Source organism: Oreochromis aureus, linkage group 6 (assembly GCF_013358895.1).
Source record: "Oreochromis aureus strain Israel breed Guangdong linkage group 6, ZZ_aureus, whole genome shotgun sequence".
Lineage (NCBI taxonomy): Eukaryota > Metazoa > Chordata > Actinopteri > Cichliformes > Cichlidae > Oreochromis > Oreochromis aureus.
In genome coordinates, this window is record NC_052947.1 from 41,361,091 (window position 1) to 41,382,266 (window position 21,176).

Genomic DNA, 21,176 nt, shown 5'->3' on the forward strand with positions numbered 1-21,176 from the left:
GCAAGCTATCAAACACGGCGCATTTCTCGGCTTTAAAAAAAAGCGCTATGCGTCGCCAGGTGTTTCATCAGATTTGAGGTGTTACCTCCTTTGACAGTATCACAGTATCAGCTTAAAGCACTTGTTGCAGGCTGCTGAGTTTGCATCTTTTGCTGTGAAGTACAGCCAGACTTTGACCGCTTCGCCTTGGGCGTTTTTAATCTGTAGCTCTGCTCTAAAAGAACGTACGTACCTGGGCCCGCCTACTACGCTTGCAAAGGTAAAATGATTGGCTAGAATCCAAAGTGTATGACATCTCAGTAAAAAAAACAAACAAAAAAGGTGCGCTGGTTTTCGGTCTGGTTACTACCGTTTATGTCAGAACCGGTACCATCATGGCATCAGATACTGGTACCCATCCCTACTCGTAGAGCAGGGCGATATGACCAAAAATATTAATCACGATATGCATTTGAAAATTTGCGATAACGATATAACTGACGATATAATTGACACTAGACAAAATACTTTACAACTCCACAACTTTGATGGGTTTTTTGCACTAATAATGTATTTTCACTTAAACAAGCAGCTGTTTTTTTATGTGCATTAAAGTTATATAAAAATGTAACAGTGCAAATGCAAATTCCTCGCTGACAGTTTAACCAAAAGGCATTTCCAGTGGAAACTGGCCGACATATCCTCAGCATAACCATGTATAATATCCACAAAACTTAAAAAGAGGTTATACACACACACAATACGGTAATATTATGTTGAAGCACAGTACGTATCACTCCACGAGGCTCCTGCCTACGATAGCCGTAATGCTCCGACAATCCATCAAGCGGTGCGGCTTCGTAGCTTAGCAAAGTCGTACTAAAACATCTGACAGATTTTCGAGCGCCGGGTACATAAAATCGTTTCGAGGTCAGTAAACACAACCAGAATTCATACATAAGGCACACGGGATTATAAGGGACACTGTTGATTTTCAGAAAAATCAAAGGATTGATTTTAAGTGCGCCGTATTTTCCAAACAACACGGTAATAACGACGGCCCGCTAGCATGCGCTACCAAGAATAGTGCTTTGTTGTGTATCTGACGGACGAAAGCTAAACCAGTTCCACACCACTGAAGTTGCAGCATTTTTACAAACCAGTTCTGGTTCATCGGTTTCATTTAATGATCCGCTTTCGCTCTTCTCATTCTGCGTCGCCGCCATGTGCGTATGTAAACAAAGGCACTGCGCATGCGCGTTTTACCCACATTCTATCGCAATATTTCATTTTCCTATCGTTGCCCAAAATTACACCGGTATTACCGTGAACGGTATGATATAGTCCAGCCCTACCTACTCGTGTGGTTTGTTTTCAGACAGTTCTGCAGTAAATCTCCTCTCATCACCATCATCACGTCACCTGTGGGTAATTTAACCAGTAACACCAATAATTTGAGACAGGAAGAAAATCTGTTTCCTTGTAGAGGAAGAAGAAAGGCTTCCACAGAGTCCACAGAGCTTCACAGGAAAGATGTGACCGAGCTTGTTTAGACAAATGATTGAACAGAACAGTCAGAAGCTGCTGGTTGAAGGAAACAAGCACAAAAAGAGTTAGTGTTGATTGTGACATCAGAGTCGCTCACCTGAAATCCAAAGCTCTGCTCCAGGATCGCTGCTTACCCAACAAACAGACCCTTACAGTTCATATGGGGAGGTGTGGGCAGACCCACATGATCTACAACAGACAGTGTGGGACTTTACTGCCACCAGTTGGTTTGTAGTACGCACCAGAATAATCCTCAAAAAGAGAGATCATTTTAGCTCCTCCCTTTTTTTGCAGGAGGTCATCACAGAGCTGATTTTGGCAGATTTTTACTTCAAACACCAAAGCGTCTGTGTGTTTTTATCACGTCTGCCACTGCAGACTCACACATGCACACACTGTTCCTTTGTTCACTGTGTTTGTGCTGTTTGCTGCACAGCTCTCACCGCTGTCTCCTCCCACACTCTTGTGGTTGTTACACAAACACGTTACCGCACTATGCCCCTGCCCTCAAAGACATCACATAAAATACTATAGAACAAGCAGTATGTGTTAGTAAATAGAAGATGTCCTGATATCTTTCACTGCTTGTTCAGTATATTAGTGATATACACTTTAAGACTGGAATAAGTCGCTGTCTCTAATCTGCATTTTTATGACAGTGAAATTAAAAAAATGTTCTCTTATTTCATCTTCCCCACAATAGTCACATTACTCTTTATCGGGTTCCCTTTATTATAAATAGTGTGCCAGCAAACATCCCTGTGAACGCCCACAGTGGGCAGGTGTTGTTGAACAGGACAAACCACATGTGTTTTCTATGGCTTTACTATCTCTTGGGTGGTTTTGAGACTGAGACGTCTTCTTGCAGAACCTCCAAACTTTGTTAGTCTGTTACCAGGGCTATGCTAGCTAGCCTTGTTTTTAGCCTGTCTGCTAACTGTTTGCTGCCCTGAAGCTACGGCTGTCTGTGGGCCTTACCTACCTACTGACATACTTTTACAAGATGATACCCGACAACTGAACTGCGCGTCTCAGTAGAGAAACCTGCTGCCTGTCCACTCGGTGCTCAGTCCCAGCTGCTCACAAACCACTTTCCACTGGAACCAGTTCAGCCACATCTACAGGAGGGCCAGTCGTCTCAGTCGATCTCTTATCTATGTCTGATGAGATGTGACCGCTCCTCAGGGGCGAGGTCAAAGTCCAGAGTCTGCAACCTGCAACCCAGATGTGTGGGTGGTGGTAAAGGACAATAAGGGTGGTACTCCATCTACATCCTCACTAAACCTGGCGCCATTCGGCACTGAGGAGGGGAATGGCTCACCGACAGGGATGCCTCACTAACCTCACTCGTCAGCCTGCCAATTCTTGTGATTGGCTGCTGCAGCTGTGTCCTCTCCTGGGCTTCCTTGCCATTTCTCTTCCCAGTTACCTGGCTATAGTGCAAACGCCTGCATGACACCCAAGCTGAGCATCCAGGCTTTTCTCTCCAGAGCACTACTCCTGCCACTCCTGTTGCCTCGACGGCTGCATCTCCAACCTCAAATGCTTGTAGTGCCCGCGAGGTCCACATCATCTGCCATCTCCTCAAAGCCATGCCTGTCCACAGTGTGGTTGTGGGCACCTCTACAGTCCAACATGGTGGCCGTGCCTTTTGCTATTATGGCGCCTGTGTGGAGGATATTACAGCTGTTGAAAACTCACCACAAAGCCTCAGCACTAATGACTTAAAAACAGTCAGTTGGAGACCATCGAACAAGGTTTTATGCACCTTGTGAAGAGTCTCCTGGTCCTCTCCCTGTTTGGTTTAGTTCAGCCATCTGCATCAGCTGCACATTTGGCTGAAGGGCTGCTACAGGAATAAAGACAGTCCTCCACCGCCCTGAACTTTGAAACAAGATCCGCTTCACCCAAACCGTCTGGGGTTCAATCTGCCCACAATCATTGAATTAACCTTTCACTCATGTAGGACTGAGCCCAGACCAGCGTGTCGCCTAAAGTCATGTTATTACTGATATTTTCTCACCATCACTACTAAACCGTGTCACGCCTGCTAACCTGCATAACCACCGATACCACGACTTCACCTGTTTTCTCAGTCTCTAAGTCGGCCACCTCATCTTCATCAATTCCTGCAATTATAAGGAACAGAGAGAAAAACTCCAGTGTTTTCCATAGTTGTGCACCCAGACTCAGTACTGATCTGCACTGTGATGGAGTCTTTATAGTGGAGGAACACCAGTGGTTTATAAGGATCATCTAAACTGTGTCCCATTTAATTCTGGTTCTTTTTACTCCTCCAACTTTCTAACCATTAAAATTCATGTAAAGATCCAGCTTACTGTGTTGTAATCATCCATTCTCTTCCACTTACCCTTTCCAGGGTCACAGGGGGGTGGAGCCTATCCCAGCTGTCTTAGAGCGGGACCAACCTGTAGAGGTCGCCAGTCTGTATGAGGACGTGTTGTAATCTGTCGACCTCCCAAATCCTGCAAATTTCTCCTGAATTAATTCTTTAATCTCCTCTGACCTGTAAAAATTTATTTTGATCAAATCATTTAATCTACATATGGATGAATTATTTAACTGCCCTGCTACAGGATTTATTAACATTACAAAAATCATTTTATTTAATGCAACATGTTACCGGCCCCAAACCTCAGATCTGGATTTACTCTCAGTTTATCTCTAAATTCCTTCCACATGTCTGACCTGCGATCACACATTCATGCTCTTTGACACAGTTCTGTATCCACTGTTGTCTAAATCTCACATCTTTAATGAGCACTCAGGTTTTCTGCACTTTTCTTTCCTTACTGCAAAGTCAGATTAGCACCAATCATCAATCCTTCCCCCTGGATCAGTGAACACATCAACACAAAGTGCAGAAAAGCTGAATGTAGATGGAAGAAGCCTGATCTCATGTTCATTCTCCATATAAAGGAGTTATTGATCACACAGAACCAGCTCGTCAAAGACGTGAAAACATCTCATGTTTGATTAATGAAAACAAACTCGGGCTTCGTGTTTGACGCCATCAGCAGATTCCTTCATCCTCCTCATTCTGCTTTCACTCCCACGTCTTCAGATACTGAAACATTGCAGAGCTCATCATGCACACCTCATCCTGTCAGTGACATCACCTCTCCTAAATCATTTTCTTTTGTCTCTGGCTGATAAATCATCATCTGACTGCTTACAGATTACTTTAAAGCAGCCGGCGTCTTTGCTCTGCTGGGAAAAACAATCCCACCGTTTCAGATGTTTAATGGACGATTTCCAAACTTGTTTGTTTCCAAAAATCCTTTAAAAGTTGTTCATCAGCTTCTTCAGATTGTTGGAGGAAACATCTTCAATAAATTCCAGTTACAGGCAGAAACACAGCGTTATTAAAGTTACTAATGATACTTCTGCACTCAAAGGTGAAGACGTTTGTTTCCTGCTCGACGTGTCTGCAGCCTTGTTGATCATGCTGCTCATCGCTGCTGCTTTTCTTCACTTTATCAAATCGACACTTCAGAATTCATATTAATTAGTGTGAGTCCTCGTCTGGCCCGCTGCTGTGTGGAGTCCCGCAGGGATCAATCCTTGGACCTGATATCAGTGAATTCTCTGTTGCTATGCAGACGACACACAGTTATACTTTTCTGTCAGCCTGAACACACCGACAGCCTCTCCTGTCTCAGTGAATGCTGATCTGACGTTGCCACAAATGTCAAAGCTCATCCAGTCTTATTTCCTTCATCTCAGAAATATTGACCAAAGTGCTGCTTTCATAAAGTTTAAATTCAAAGAACTGAAACCAACAGTCTGTCAGTGATGTGAACATGTGCAGCTCTGTGAGGCTTTCCAGGACTGACTGTCTGGAAATGTGTTGACTTCCTTTGTAGATGATCACATCTCCCCTCACTCTATGACAGCAACTCTTTACTGCGTGTTTCTAATCTGATGCGATTGTTATGTTCTAGCTTAAACTGCCATGTTTCCGTTTCTGCTTGCTGTTTTTCCTCTCAGTGCCCACACTGCTGTGGCAGACCTCACATTTCCAGCTGCCAGCTCAGTGTTTCCACCACAGTCTTCCTCCTGCTGCTCATTCTGCTGCTGCATCTTTGTACCAGAGCCTGACCTCAGCCCACAGCTGAATTGACCTCCCTGCTGATTTTGTGTAATCAAACAGACGAGCTTAGACTGTCCTGTGTTTGGATCTGTAAGATATAACAGATAAAGATATCCTTAATACAATAGTTCAATGGTTTTGACCAGAGAAGCCCCAGTAAGTAAATAAAATTGTATTCATGTAGCACCTTTAAAGACAGCCATCACAAAGAGCTTAAAAAGAACTAAAGGCAAGTTTACAAAGATGAGTTTTTATTTGTTTCTTAGACCATTGAGTCCACGGAGCTCAAACTCAGAGGGAGAGAGTTGCAGAGTGTGACGCTGTGACAAAAGCTCTGTCTCCTTTAGCTTTCAGCCTTGTGTGATGTAAGCAGACCATCATCTCCTGCTGGTTTGGCTCCAAAGGTTCAAAGATGGAAGCTGCTACAAGCTGCAGATGTTCCAGCGAGTTTCGGCTTACAAATGTGAACAAGGAACTACTGTAATCCAAACATGGAGCATGTGTTATTTATATAATACATGATTTCCCTTCAGTGTTACACAGCAGCACTTAGCAATATTTCTGTTGTGATAAAAACGTGATCGAATCAGAGAAGCCGGCATTATTCAAAACAGGTTTTTGTGAGGGACAGCCAATCAGAAGAAGGCTGGTATGGGGCGGGGCTAAAAATCAGGCAAAGCTGCTACGGTACAAAAATTAAAATTTGAGATGAGCAATTTCATATTAATGTTCACTGACTGCATTAAAGCAATTATAACCAGAGCTCTGCTGTCCTGAAAGTAAAAAAACATTTTTCTGATGTTTATTTTTATTCTCCATCAACTTTCGTCCCCAGACTCTGTACCGACTCCTGCAGTGAAGAAAGTGAGTGTGAGCTCTGAGAGCTGCTCCTTACTGTGTTTGGTGGACAGAGAGACCAAACTGCTGTGGTTTAAAGACGAGCAGAGACTGAACCAGAGCAGCTCTGCGCTCTCTCTGCCTCTCACTGTGCACAAACAGGACTTCAGCTCCTCTTACACATGTGTGGCTGCAAACCCTGCAGAGAATAAAACTCTTCCTGTCCATGTGAGAACGACCTGTGGAGACACCAACAACGACACCAACAGCTCGACTGAACCAAGAAGCTGTGAGATTATTTCTAACTGTGATTTTTAAACATGTTGTTCACTGTGTTTGCTGACATCTGATTTCCTGTTTGACAGATAACATCCTCATTATAATCTTCTCTGTCCTGTTGGTTGTGATGATCGTACTTGCTGCTTTTTTCATCAAGTCAAAGTATCTTCCCCGAAACAAAACGAAGACAAACGGACAGGCACAAGGCAGGTATTTATTTTCTCTTTTTATTTTATTTATTCTATTTACTTCTAACCTCTTTGGAGCTTGTAGGTCTAAACCTTCAGATCCAGATCACATTAGACAAAAACACATTTCGGCCCTGTCAGCTGTAACACGTCTGTATTTGACCGACTTCAGTAGAGTCTTTGTCCTGTTAGTGGAACTATGAGCTGCTTCCAGTGCATCACTATCAGCACTAAGAACAGGCTGATGCTGCCATGTTGTGTCACAGAGGCTCTTCTGGTTCATATGAGCTGCTTCAGTAGACACATGCAGCTGTCACTGTGATCACATCTGACTAAACCTGACGAGCTTAGAGCAAAAGTTAAAGTGCATTTACTCCGTATAAGGTTTTTATGTAAAACAATGAAGTCATTTAAATCTCCATTAACATGTAAACTGTGCGTCTTATATATGACAACAGGAACTGACTGAAAAGAAAGCAAACACGTACTGAAGGTAAACCTCTGTTCACTTCAAAACTGTAAATGTCTCTGCTCATTAACTCCTTTGGGTCTGTCGTCGTTTGTCCTCCTGAGAACAAAAGTATTGAATCCACTACAGAGGACGTAATGAGCAGGCTGGTCTCAGGAGGACACGCCCACTCTGGACTCACTTCAAGTACTAAAAGCAGGATGTGGGACTCTGTGAGGTTGTGTGTCGTGGACAGATGGTTTTTGTTGAAGAAGCTCTGGGAGTTTCATTGTTAAGCTAACGTTTGGGTTCCTGTATCTATTAATACTGAGGACTAATCATCTTCCTGTCTGTCTGACTTCTTCTAACTGTGACTTTCATGTCTTGTTAGATTATTGGGTCACTTTCAGTGTCAGACTTAAGTGTGATGATATTCTGGTTTCCATCTTTTTTTCTTTCCCGTTTCCTTCCCCGCTGTGTTTTCAAACATTATTCCTGTTTTCCTTTTTGACACAGTCTTCTCATGTTTAGTGTTTTTATGTTCATGTCTTCCTGCTTCAGTGGTTGTTGTCCAAGTTTTACTTTGTAGTTCTTTCTTTCTACAGTCTCATTGTCTTGATTACCTGCACCTGTGTCTCGTTCCCCAGCTGTGTCCATCAACAGTCCTTTTGTTTCTTCGTAGTTTTGGTCATAACATCAGTGAATCTGTCTTTGTGCTTCTGGTTCTGATAGTTGGGACTCTTCTTCCTCTCAGTGCTGCCTGCTCACATCAGCAATGATTAAAAATCAATAACCTTAATTGATACTCGCCCTCTGTGGGAGACGTGTCTGAGAGATCTACATCAGGCAAACTTTGTGATTAATTTGATCCTACTGTACTGCGAAGAGGACATCCTGGACTTCCAGTGATGCTACATTTGTGGGGGTTGATTCAAAGACAAGGACGTCTGTTTTCAGCAATAGCTGATCATTTTTATGTAGTGATTATGTTTCTATTGTTAAAAATCAAATAGTTTCTTTACCTGAAAACATAAAAGGTTTTCAGAAATCTGCAGTAGTTTGAAGCTTTTCAGAACAGAACATTCACTCAGTCGTCTGTGTGTGGACAGCAGGACAGAGGAGGGCGAGGCAGGATGTAAGGTGGAGGAGGGTCAGACGTTAATGCAGGAAAGTGAAAGAGGACACGAGGAGCCAGAGCAGCAGCCAAGTAACCACACCCACCAACTGTTATCAATAAGAAGCAGCGTGTGAGCTCTGAGCTTCTGGGCGTTATCATGTGATGAAGGGGAAGAAAGAATGTTTTCAGCTGAATTCACACAACTGATCTTATATAAAGAAGAATCTGTTATTAAAAGTACATTAAACTGTACCTTTCACTTTGTTATCAAATCAATTTCAACTTCCCGGCCGACCTAATGAGCTAAAGACAAACAGCATCAGTTTCACATCTTTGTCCTGTTAGCACTTCAGAGTAAAAGCTACTGACTCTTTTTAAGAACATCCATCGTTGATCATCTGCAGGTCGATGTTGAAACTACAGATTTTCACCTGTAGTTCTGCAGGTTGTTCACTTTGCTTCATGCACCTCCACCTGGTGGAGTTTGGACTGTTTTTTTGCTTCATGATGAAGTTGACAGGTTTAGTTATTATTGGCTTTACATGGCTGAGGTTGGCTGTTTGATCCAAATGTTCACATCAGTATCAGGTCGTTACTTTAATCTCTTTATTCTGTGTGTTGCTCCAGTTTGAAGCAGTAAATATTTCTGTACAAACACTTTTCCCTCCCTGTGAAATCAGCAGCTGGACCTTTGGCTGCAACACACTGTGAGACAAACTGCACACAAACAGTTTGTGTGTTTGCTGATGTTTGTTGAGCTGATAGAAAGGCTGCATTTTAAATTACCTGACACAACATGTTGCTCCCTTTATGCTCGTTCCTAGGGATGGGTACCGGTGTCCGGTGCCATGATGGCACCGGTTCTGACATAAACGGTAGTAACCAGACCGAAAAGCAGCGCATATTTTGGTGCTTTATTTTCCCTGAGATGTCATACACTTTGGATTCTAGCCAATCATTTTACGTTTCCGAGGATAGTAGGCGGGGCCAGGTACGTATGTCCTTTTAGAGCAGAGCTACAGATTAAAAATGCCCAAGGCGAAGCGGTCAAAAGTCTGGCTGTACTTCACAGCAAAAGATGCAAACTCAGCAGCCTGCAACAAGTGCTTTAAGCTGATACTGTGATACTGTCAAAGGAGGTAACACCTCGAATCGGATGAAACACCTGGCGACACATAGCGTTTTTTTTTAAAGCCGAGAAATGCGCCGTGTTTGATAGCTTGCTGCGAGACCTCACACCGTGCACATCTACTGCGGGTGTGGTGCCTGTTATCGACCCGGAGTTAGCAACATCCCCCAAAAACCCGAAGAGTAGAGTCCTGGCCCCTAGCCCTGTCAGCGTAGCAGAAATGATGAGGATGATGATGGCAGCAGCAGCCGTTCTTCTCTGCGTGAGTAGCTTCATGTTGTTCGTGTGTAATTAACGTTGAGTAGGCTAACCACGTTATTACATTAATGCATGTAAGGTGAACTAGCAAACACCGTCGTAGTTACATGCGGCTGTCTTCTTGTTTGATGGCAGATACTCCCTTCACCCTGGCCAAAAAGGCTAAAATGACCAAAGAAAAAGTGGAAAACAGTTAAACATGAGAGGTTTTTGGACAAAGTTTGTGTTTTTTCCATTCTTTAAGGACCGGCACTGTTTCAAAAGTACCGGTTTGGTACTGGTATCGGATAAAACCTAAACGATACCCATCCCTACTCCCTCCTCTCCTGCAGGGCGAGCTAGACGCTGAAGTACTGAGAGTAACGAGTCTGTTTTTTAAAGAGGTAAATGTAGACATACCAAAAGAAATCCACTTACATACAGTAACAGAGTATTTGTACTTTGTTACTTCCTGGCTCTGGTGGTGAAAGTGTTTCTGTCATGACTGCTGTTGGTTCTTCAGTGTTTGTTAATGTTAAACTGTTATTGGTCATCATAGTTGTTACCTCAGCAGACTGATTACCTGCAGACTATAATCACACAGTCAAAGTATTCAGCCAACGAAAAGTGTCAAATTTGTGTTGTTGTTTTTTATTAGAGTTGAAAAGTATACCTGAGTTTTGAACTATGAGAACGAATGAAAATAATCTCCTCTCATGTCAGCTGTCAGGTCCAGGCAGTTTGATCTAAATCACAATTTTTAAAAAGAAGCTTTAAAATGCTTTAAAAATACTCACATTCAGTTTCCAGTGATATAAAAACACAGGTTCAACATGTACAGAAGCCTGAGAAAGTGTGTTAGACAATCAAAGTGAGTTATGACGATTTACAGTTGTTATCTTTCCATCATCAGGATCACTTACCAAACATCAGCAGTCAGCTGTTACACAAAGCTGGTTATCGCTTCATGAGGTGTGAAAATAAAGAACTCAAACATGAACATTTGATATAAGATCCTGTTTTAGGAGAAAATAAAACAGAGATTTGACACTAGTGGGGAAACTTTAGACCCTCCCACTGTCCACACAAAGCTCCAAGGACTCTTCTGGGAACGGCGACTCTGTTTTATGGAGACCTGACTCATCATCAGGCAGTGACCTCATACCTGCTGATCTCTTACTCGGGTGATTTACCTCAGAGGCTTTGGTAATACTGAACACCAGGTTAACCCTGTCATCACCCGACTATGATGAAATCCTGCTTCACAGACCTTAGTTGGTTTGCAGTTCTTCCTCCATCCTGCTGTTTAATGGTGGTTGCTAAGCAGCACCTTGGTGACAGTTGTAGTGCATTAACTCCACCAGGTGATTTGATCTGATTGTGTGATTAATCAGAGTTGAGAGCTCTGATGTAGCTCAGCTCCGTGTTGGGCACATAAAGAGCAAAGCTGTGGCTCCTCAGAGGTTCGACACCTTCTCTTCTATCAGGTTTGCAGCGCTGCAGAGTCACACTCCACTGATGCATGAGAGTCAAAGTTCATACCTGAAGCCTGCACAGAGCTGGTGAAGCAAACCGAGAAGAGGAGCAGGAGGGGAAATAACACTTGATGGCAGACGGGAAGTCTGTAGATGAAGTTAGAAAGACTGTGTGAGATTTTAACCTTCGGCTCGTTATCAGGCGTCAACTGGCTGCTGAGTCAGTAACCTCACATCATGCTGCTTTTAGAAACACCCTGTACACACACACTGGGTACATAAATAAAGATACTTATTTTTACCTTTTTAACTCATGAATTTAACACTTCGCCTAAAATTCATGCACGCTGTTGATTAGTGTTAGCATCGGTTCAGCGTTGCTGCTGTATTATAGGTAATTATAAGAGGAAGCTCAGTTTAATTAAAAGCAGAGGGGAACTTAGAACTTCTCCTTTTATGAACATCATAACATCTGCCAGATGTTACATGGAGGTGAACAGTTTTTTCTCCTCCTGTTCTTTGTTTTTGCGACGGCTGTGAGAGTTTTAGAGTTTGCTTCAGGCCTCGACGTGTCTGTGCTCACTCAGCGTTTGCAAGAGTCAAACGCTCATCTAGAGTCAGCCAAGCACACAGCACAGGTATGTTTGTGAGTCTGAAGGTCATGTAAGGGTTGTGTATCTCTCCTTTGTGCAGCCAAGCACCTGAAGTGTTTCTATGACCACCAGGGTCACCTTCCTGACGGAGGATGTGATGCAAACAGAGTTACTATGGAGACATTTGTTTCGCATGAACATGAATCTCTGTGGATTCATTCTGGTTTCACTGAGACTCGTTTTATATACACATGAATAACTTTCTCTGCTGGTTCAACTTCAGTTTTTATGAAGAAAGTTGTATTTAACAGTTTGTGCTGACTGGTACAAACCTTACAGAGTCTTTGTGTGTTATTGTTTCCATGTGCTTTCATTTTCTGTCATTCAGTTCAAATCTATAGCTCCAGGCAGCAGCAGCTGTCTTCTCATGGAGATTTCTAAACTAAAGACTCCACAGGATTGTAGAGAGAGCTGTGATGGTCAGAAAAGCCAGCACAGGTGTGGCTGATGTGGTTTACTTTGTAACACGATGGACTTCCCCACAGTTTTCCCCATTTTCCAGCATCCTCTTGTACTTTCCCAAACATTTTTGCTGCGTGATTTCTGAGAGTTTATTCCTGCTTCCTCTTTTTTCTCCTCTGAACCATAAATCATCAGAAGCATTTTATTGCGTCCATGCGTCCATCACCTGATTATTTTCTGTTCTTTCACTTTTTTGTTTCACTCTTTCTTGTCAGTTTGTGGTTTTAAAGTGTGATATCAGTTTAAATTTAACTTCAGCTTTGTATGTTTTGCAGGCCCCGCAGGCATGCAGGAAGAGGTCCAATATAGTGAAATACAAATAACCAACAACAGACAGGTTGGTGATGTTTCACTGAGAAACTCTATCATTAGCAGCTATGCTCATCCAGCCTGTCTCCAGGGCAGATGTCATCATGTCTGTTAGCAAACATGCTGTGTTTGTTCTCACCAGTTCCTGGAAACTGAATGCAAATAGCAGCTGCAGCACACAAAGGCTCAGGTGTGCACAGGTCATCTGCCAATCAGAAGGCTGTGGTTCAATCCCTGAGTGTGTGTGTGTGCGTGTGCGTGTGTCTACCATAAATACTCGGCTGGTGTGGTGTCTGCGTTTACAGCGTTGTTTACCTGACATGAACATTTTGGAGAATTCCTTCTTTTTTCCAAGGAAAATAAAACAATAACCTTGAAGCTCATTTCCTGACATTTATTGAGTCATGCTCAGCAGCCCTGTTTACATCAGCAGGATGGACTGTGATAACAGGAACGCCCTGATGCTGTTACTGGAACAGCAGTATCTATTTCATCTCTTCCACTTTACTCTGTTATCTGATGCCTGTATTTTCTCCTCTCCAGGGGGAAAATTTACCAGAGTCATCAACAACGATCTACCACACCAACCTGACCACAGTATACGATAAGCTGGAGGTCCATCGCATGATCACGGACAACGATGCTGAAAATACCTGAGACCACATGAGAAATTCCCAACTGAGAGTTTCCAGAAAGAAAACATTTCAGGTTATTGTTTTTTTTGACTGAATTAGTTGCTTTCGTTTTATTTATATTTCATTTCTTTTATAAACTGCATGTGCCTCTGTGTCACCCTGTTAGATTTCTGTTACTGAATCTCACATTTCAGTTTAATTCACAGCAAAGCTTGTTTTCACTTCCTGCAGCTAATAAAAACTCTGTGCATGAAGGAATTTGGGAAATGAGTCAATGATTTAAAAACAACTAACACACTCAGCTCAGGTACAGCTGAACTGGTTTCATAGTTAAAGCTGTCGACTGAATGCAGCAAAGCAGCCATGATGTCCAAACATCGGCTTTGTGTGGAAGAGATCAACCAGGTTCCACTTTTGAGTTACACAATTTTGTACCACAAGACGTGCAGCGAGTCAGTTTTTACATGTTTTCTCCATCCAGTGTTAAAATGATCTTCCTTGTTCACCTCAGACTGTGCAGGCTGATGGTGGAATCTCACCCGGACTATTGGCTGATACTTTTGGTGATTTATGTTCAGACTGGTTCCCAAAAACGTTTCATCCTGCATGTTATTTTTTCTCCCACTCCTGGTTTTCTCTCTGTGTGTTTTCTTGGAAATATCATAACCTCAACTTGTAAATAAACCTGTTCAAACCTTTCCATTGCTCAGCATGTGGGTCCTTCCTTCTGCCCTGCAGACTAGTGTTACCTGTTGCTTGTCAGGTGATACTCCCATAAATCTACCCTGGATGCTTCCATTGGTCCAGAGCCGTCCTCTGGTTCTCCATCAGCAGCAGTGGATCAACATCTGGAACTTCTCTTACAAAAAAAGACACTTTTCCATTGGAGAAATATGTAATAACCAGTGTTGGGAAGGTTACTTTTAAAATGTATTCCATTACAGATTACATGCCCCAAAATGTATTTTGTAACGTATTCTATTACATTACTAATTGAGAGTAACGTATTCTGAATACTTTGGATTACTTAATATATTATCATGCTTTTTACAGCTACATGAATGTACTATTGCTGTGTGATTTATTACTATTACTGAAGGTTACTCGCCATACCAATACCAACTAGATGTTTAAATCTTAATATAAATGAGTAACAGTAGGTGGACATTAGGTAAGGCTGCACTTTTTGCAGCGATCTCTTATAGAAAACTATTCCGCGCGTATATAAAACAGGCCCGCGGCTCCGAACAGTAGTAAAGGGACCTCTGACTAATACGGTGGGTTCGTGTCGGGCTCATAGCCGAAAACTAGCTTTACTTTGTTGTCTGGGTCAACTTTGCTAGCGAGAGACAGAGAGAGGCGTTGAAAGGCTCCAACGGAACTTATTTTTTCCGGAGGAAAACACGAACACAGTGTACAGTTGAGTCTTAATAGCTTACTTACAGCTGGGCTCGTCAGGCACTCTTCTTGGCTGCTGTGGTTATTATTATATTTACATGCTTCCAGCTCCCGTTTCTGCTCCGTGACAGCTCGGACTTTTCAACTCTCGTTTTTCTCTCCTCACGCTCACAGACACATCACGGGTATAGCAGTCCATTCTCCCTGCAGCACGGACTACACTGCCCATGAGGCTACATTCTTTAGGGCTTTGCCTGTAACACTCTGACTATTGCCTTCATATTAAATCATTTTTTGAATAATAATTTAAAAAAAATATTTCTTCACGTCATTATGTGGGCCGCAAGTAGAGGTGACATGGGCCGTGAGATTGAGACAGACATTAGAGCCTCTTAATGCGTGTTTTGTTGGGGTTTCCATATCTTCCCCTTAATATCAGTTCAACATCATTATTATTATTATTATTATTATTATTATTAAGTTTGCCTATGCAAAGGCACATTTAATTAATTTTGGTGTTTATTAATGATTTAATTAATATTAATTAATATTTGGTGGTTTTATACGTTTTAAGATTTGGTTTCTGTCCTGTTCTGGAGCTAAATGTGACCACACATATGTTCTACAACAATTATTAGTTTATAATGTCCTAATCAATAATACACCTGTCCCTGTGTGATGTCAGTCTTACTTTAGTAGTGTGACAGCTAACATATTTTTCTTTCTTCTGCCCACATATTCTGATATCTACAAACGTGTAATTAACATGTAACTAATGACACAATCTGTAATTTTTAACAATGAATTTATTTATATTTGCATGCCAATAAAGACTGAACTTATTAGACTGTTATGGTGAAGTTAGTATTACTGATAACGCTGCTACAGTCACTGAGTGCTGCTGGAAACTAAAAGGACATTTTTGTGGTGGACTCTTAACCTCAGAGGTCAGTAAAACAGGAAGTGAGCTTGTTTGGAAGATACCAAATGACTTATAAATTAGGTCTGAGGATTTTGGCGCTGGTTAGGTAGCAGTGCACATGGTTCTGGTCAGCGACCCTTAACGCCCCTCTGGTCGCCCTCTACATCACGCTGGATGGAGGGACGGCAACTTTCCCCTTAAAGTCTTCAAACAGCTGATATCCAGGGGAAGACTCACAGGGTGAAGCATGAGTTGCTGTGGGTGTCATGAGTGACACACTAATGAGGAATGCACAGAAACCAGAGCCAGAAACAACTCCTCTGAATTATTTATCAACAGCTGCTCACAGACAGGGAGAGGCCGAGTTTATTCTCAAAACACTGCAGAACCAATGATCTGTAAGGCTGCAGATACCAGGCTGTAAATGTCCTTATTTCTACTGGATATTCTAACATGCTGCTCTGCAGACTTTACCTGTCCTGTCAGATCATGTTTCACCTGGAAAACTGAGAACAGGAAGTGTGGAGTTTGTTTTCAGCTACTTTATTATATCCACACTCCTCTCAGCTGCCATCAGTGTTACAGGTCAGGAGCTGATGGCAGGAGCCACAGTCGATGGGATAATTTTACCGACGAGGACAGGATGTGATGTACAGGCTCTCCCGGTTCACGGGGAATGTTTTGAACAATTTTCTTTATTCTAATGTTTTTCACCATTTCAGCACACATGCAGACGTGATGTCTGGCTCCAGATGTGAGAGTCAGTTAATGATTATGTGAAAGCTGGGCTGTAACTGTTCATGTATTATTATTTATGACTCTAATAGCTGATCTGTCTCAGTGACATATGTTTGGTTCTTTGGAATCACGTATAAAAAAGTGTAAAACTGAGTCTGAGTGAAAACAATAAGGTCGGAGAACATTTCCTTCAGATTAATGTTAGAGTTTGCAAGTCCATCACTCCGACGAACCAAAGCTATGAGAGGCAGCGACGTTTCTGCAGGTTAAACACTGTGAAATGTGTGTTTACAGGGAGCACACGTGACAGCGCTACAAATATACAGCAAGGCAATCAGAGAAGATGGAGACAAGTAACTAGCAAAATAACAGTTATAATAGAACTGAAAGAAAAACAGGAAGGTGAGAATGTAAACAGTAAACAAACTAATAATCAACCTTTGAATATTTAATAAGAAACAGGAGAGAAACACTTTCTGTGACAGCTTCATAGAGAAGCATGAAAACACAGCGAGGCAGCCAGAATAAGCACCAGACCTCCACCTCCTCCGGCTCTTTCTTTATCTCTCAGGGTTATTAACTCTGAAGAATGTACCACACCCTACACAATTCCCTCTACAACCCACCCACAGACCCTCTTTATCGTGTGGAAGCCCTCTGGGGGCTTCACAGACCTGCACACTCACATTCAAACTGTTATAAATCACATCTGTTTGTCACGCAGCTGAAAAGAAACTCTGACATCACACTTGTTATGCTTTTATTTAAACCGAACCTCTGCGCAGAGGGAGATCCTGCAATTGTAACCAGCAGATCTGAGGGGCAGCCCCTCCCTCAGTCCTACACATATATACATTCAGCCTCACCCTTTGGGGGAGGTTCCCCATGAGCTTTAAAACATGCTATAAAACCGTGGGGATTCCCTTATATGGCAACAACAGCAACTCACCGCCAGAGTGGTGTGTGTAGCGGTTTTTGATATGGGCGACATGGGCGGTTGCCCAGGGCGACATCGTGCTGGGGGGGGGGGCATCATGGCATCGGCAAAAACATTTAAACCCAGGCACCAAACAGGCTAGGAGCACCCCTGTGTGGGGGTGTCTGTGTGGTACCAGGTTGTGCTGATACTTGAGTGTGTGTGTGTGTGTGTGTGTGTGTGTGTGTGTGTGTGTGTGTGTGTGTGTGTGCTACGTAAGCATGTGCAGAGTGGATGCTGGGTGCATGATCAGTAATGACAAAAAACACTCATGTAACCAACTTCTTACTGAAACATTGTATCCTCATGACTTACATCTACTTTTACTCTATTCTGTGCACACCTGTCCACCCCCAGCTGTGGCTTCCTATTTCCTTTATGACAGGCAGACCCCCACTGTCAATAAATCCCTCTCTCTCTACAATTACACACACCCAGGCATACAGCTAAACCAACATAAAACACAAACACACCCAAATTCCTTCCTTTTCCTCTGATCTACAGCTGCACCCTATCATCTAAACAAACTTGAGCACATTTTATTCTAGTCATTGTTTTCTTGTTCACAGATTCAAACCCACAGCCTTTTGAATCAGCTTCCTGTTCATCTCTTACTAAATGTACTCACATAAAATCTGTTAAACAGTCTTTTCTTTGCTTCTATTCATTTTTCTGGTGTAAAACTTGTCACCAGTGAGACGCTTCTGCCCCCTGGTGGTGCTGTGTGGTCATTGCATTGGTGTGCTCTCTCTTTACATTTACTTCATAATAAACTGTTGTTGTAATTTAGTGAATTTAATTGAAAAATGTATTTAAAAAATAAAACATCACAGAGCTTCATTGACTGAGATCAGTAAGATGAGTGGGCATGTTCATTAAAAACAGAAGCCAGATGTTAATAACTCTCTGTCTGTGGGGTCTTTCTTGGCTGAGGCGCTTTGTTATGTCCCATCTGCCTCCTTCCTGTCTGCCTCTTTGTTCCTTCCACATGTGCCCTTTAGCAACGACACACCTGGTCTCATCAACACTTCCATTATTCACTGGCTTTGGTTTCCACTCTTCCTCAGATCTTTGTGCCAGTCTTGCTGTCCTCAGTGAGTTCATCCTTTGACTCACGTTCTGTTTTGTCTCCAGCCCTGCCAGCCTACTGAAACGTTCCTGCTCTCTCTCTTCCTGCACCCTGAGGTCATAATAATGAGTTCTCAACGAGGTAACAAAGGTTTATTGTGTGGTGTCTCCTTTAATGTCAGTCTGCGTATTATCAGCTATCAGTATTTAGCTGCTGTGTCACAGATGGAGCTGAGCGGGATCAGTGTGAGGCTGGGTGAAATGATTTCACACAGTTATCTTTAAAAATTAGTTTTCTATGCCTGTTTCTCTGGAATGGAGGAGGACTATATCTACATATAAAGCGCCTTGAGGCGACTTTTGTTGTGATTTGGCGCTATATAAATAAAATTGAATTGAATTGAATTGACTAAAAATGACAAAAACATCAACATACAGAAAAATATCAGCTCACGATTTCACAAAAGTACAATAAAATCACAAGTTTCTTTCTCACAGACTGAGCGCACTACAAAATTTCACTGACCTCTGAGAGACCCCAGCTTCAAAACTGCTTCCAGGTTCATTTTTGGAGATGAGTACGGGGACGAGCTAATCATTTTCTCACTAGGCAGCAGAACCCCTGCATCATCATCGTCATCATCATCCCAACAAAGTGACCCCAGCTGTGCTCTCTGTATATTCAAACTCTGTGAGCTCATGTAACTGCTGAAACGTTTCTCTTTCCTGTGATCTAACAGATCCTCCTGGACTGCACATCATCACGTCAGAGCGAGCTCTGCTCAGTCTCACATGCTGTGGCCTGTCTCACAGGTTCTTAGTAATCCAGTGGGCTGGTTATGTAGCGCCTCCCTCAGTAGAAGCTGTGAAATGTTGTTTGTCATTAGTTGTTCTTATGGATTAAACAGTGTTTGTTCATCTCCAAGCTTCACTCAAAGGTGGCTTTTAGTTTTAATTCAGGTCTCAATGTCTCGTTGTGTAAACTTGTAGAACATCTGACTAGTATTTCATTAATGCTGGTTTCCTTTACCTGTTCAAAGTAGAACACTGCACACGCACACAGTGAGAAAAGGTCTAACGCTGGACACCAGTAACTGACTTCCAGTGAAAGCTTTGGCTAATATCATCTTCACTGATACACAAATGCCAAGTAAGTCATCAACGAAAAGTTGATCCATCACCAGTGCAGTTACACCGACTTTAATAAATGTGACTACAGTTTGAAGAGCTCAGTCAGCGCTTTTAAATCATTTGTTCCACTAAGTGAGAAAAGTTTACATAAATTCATGTTGGCAATAAAAGAGCGGGAGCAGAAGGGTCTACAGGTCAATGAAACTGACGATGCTTTTACTGCTTTGTGCTTGTTTTCATGTTACTCCACAAGGTTAGTGAAAGAACAAAGGTGCTAACCCCTGGACTAAAAGGAAATGGTCCAAGTGGGCGAGGTGCTGATTTTCAGATGGCAGGTCTACATGTAGAAGCAAAATGAGCACAAACACCAACAACCAAAGTGAAGCATTAAGACAAAACTGTCAAACAGGATCCACACATTCTGCCACAAATACATGCAAGACAACTAAACTGGTCCACAGAATAGATGTAAACCGACTAAACTAAGACACAAATCAGACAAAAACAGATGCAACATGATCACAAACAGACACATGTTGGCTACATGTTGATGCAAAATGACTGAAATCACACCTGCAACACTTTCTACATATTTGATAACAGAAGAAAAACACAAAGAAAGTTGGAATGTATTTTCATTTGGATTTTTTTTATTTCATGCCGAATGATATATTTTAAAAATCAAGCGCCAAATCACAAAGTCTCCTCCCTGTTTGTACTGTAAGGTCAAAACCCTACAGTACTACAGAGAACCCCAACAATCAAGTGATCCCCCTCTGAGCAAGCACTGGGCGACTGTGGGGAAGAAAAACTCCCTTTAACAGGAAGAAACTTCCAACGGAACCGGGCTCAGAAGGGACGGCCATCCGCTGCGACCGGTTGGGGGGGATGGAAATCAAAAAGGAGGCGAGATGGCGTGAACTACAGTTGTTAAAATTTGGATTTGAGGGCCGAGCTAAAAATGTTATAGTTTAAATTTTGATTTGGTGCTAAAATTCTGCCTCAAGATGTTAAAAGAAGCAGGGCAGTGGGGGAAAGCCAGGATGGTGATTTTAATCATCTCTGGCTTTAATGCACCACCTAAAGGCTTTCGCAGAGCTTTTCCCACCGCTAAAAAGAAGCTGGAAATTTTGGATTTCTTTGGAGGACTGGGGATGACTCCAAGGCTGATTTTTAGATGCCTTACCACAGCCTCATCAAAAGATGAATCACTTTCCATCGCAGCATTTAAGACACTTTCTGGGGAGCCAAACTCCTTGATGAGGGATTTGGCTATTTTCTTCATGAACTGTTTCCCGTTATTCATGAGACTCGTGGTGGACTCTGTGCTGCTGAGTTCAGGCTTGATCAGATCTGTCAGACGGCTGATGGCCACGTCTAGTTCTGCTGACAGAGACACACACTATTTGGTCTCAGATTTAGATTTTACAAGAACGCTCACGAAGAGGAAGAAGGCGAGGTCATCGGACGTTTTCTCAACATCAGAAGATGACGCTGACCCAGAATCATTCTCTGATATATTGGATCTGTCTT

General features: G+C 42.5%; 1 protein-coding gene across 8 annotated transcripts in view; it reads left to right on the top strand.

Annotated features, from left to right (window-relative positions):
- LOC116324723 (SLAM family member 7-like) overlaps positions 1-18,596 on the top strand; it is a 36,787-nt gene extending 18,191 nt beyond the window's left edge. For 2 of the 8 annotated variants that reach the window (XM_039613322.1, XM_039613321.1), the window contains 4 exons: positions 6,477-6,767; positions 6,844-6,963; positions 12,742-12,803; positions 13,319-14,112. In XM_039613322.1, the coding sequence (XP_039469256.1) occupies positions 6,477-6,767; positions 6,844-6,963; positions 12,742-12,803; positions 13,319-13,432 (587 nt within the window). In that variant the 3' untranslated portion in view covers positions 13,433-14,112. The other 6 variants (XR_005613370.1, XR_005613369.1, XR_005613368.1 and 3 more) reach the window with 6 other exon arrangements.
- Positions 18,597-21,176: the final 2,580 nt, after the last annotated feature.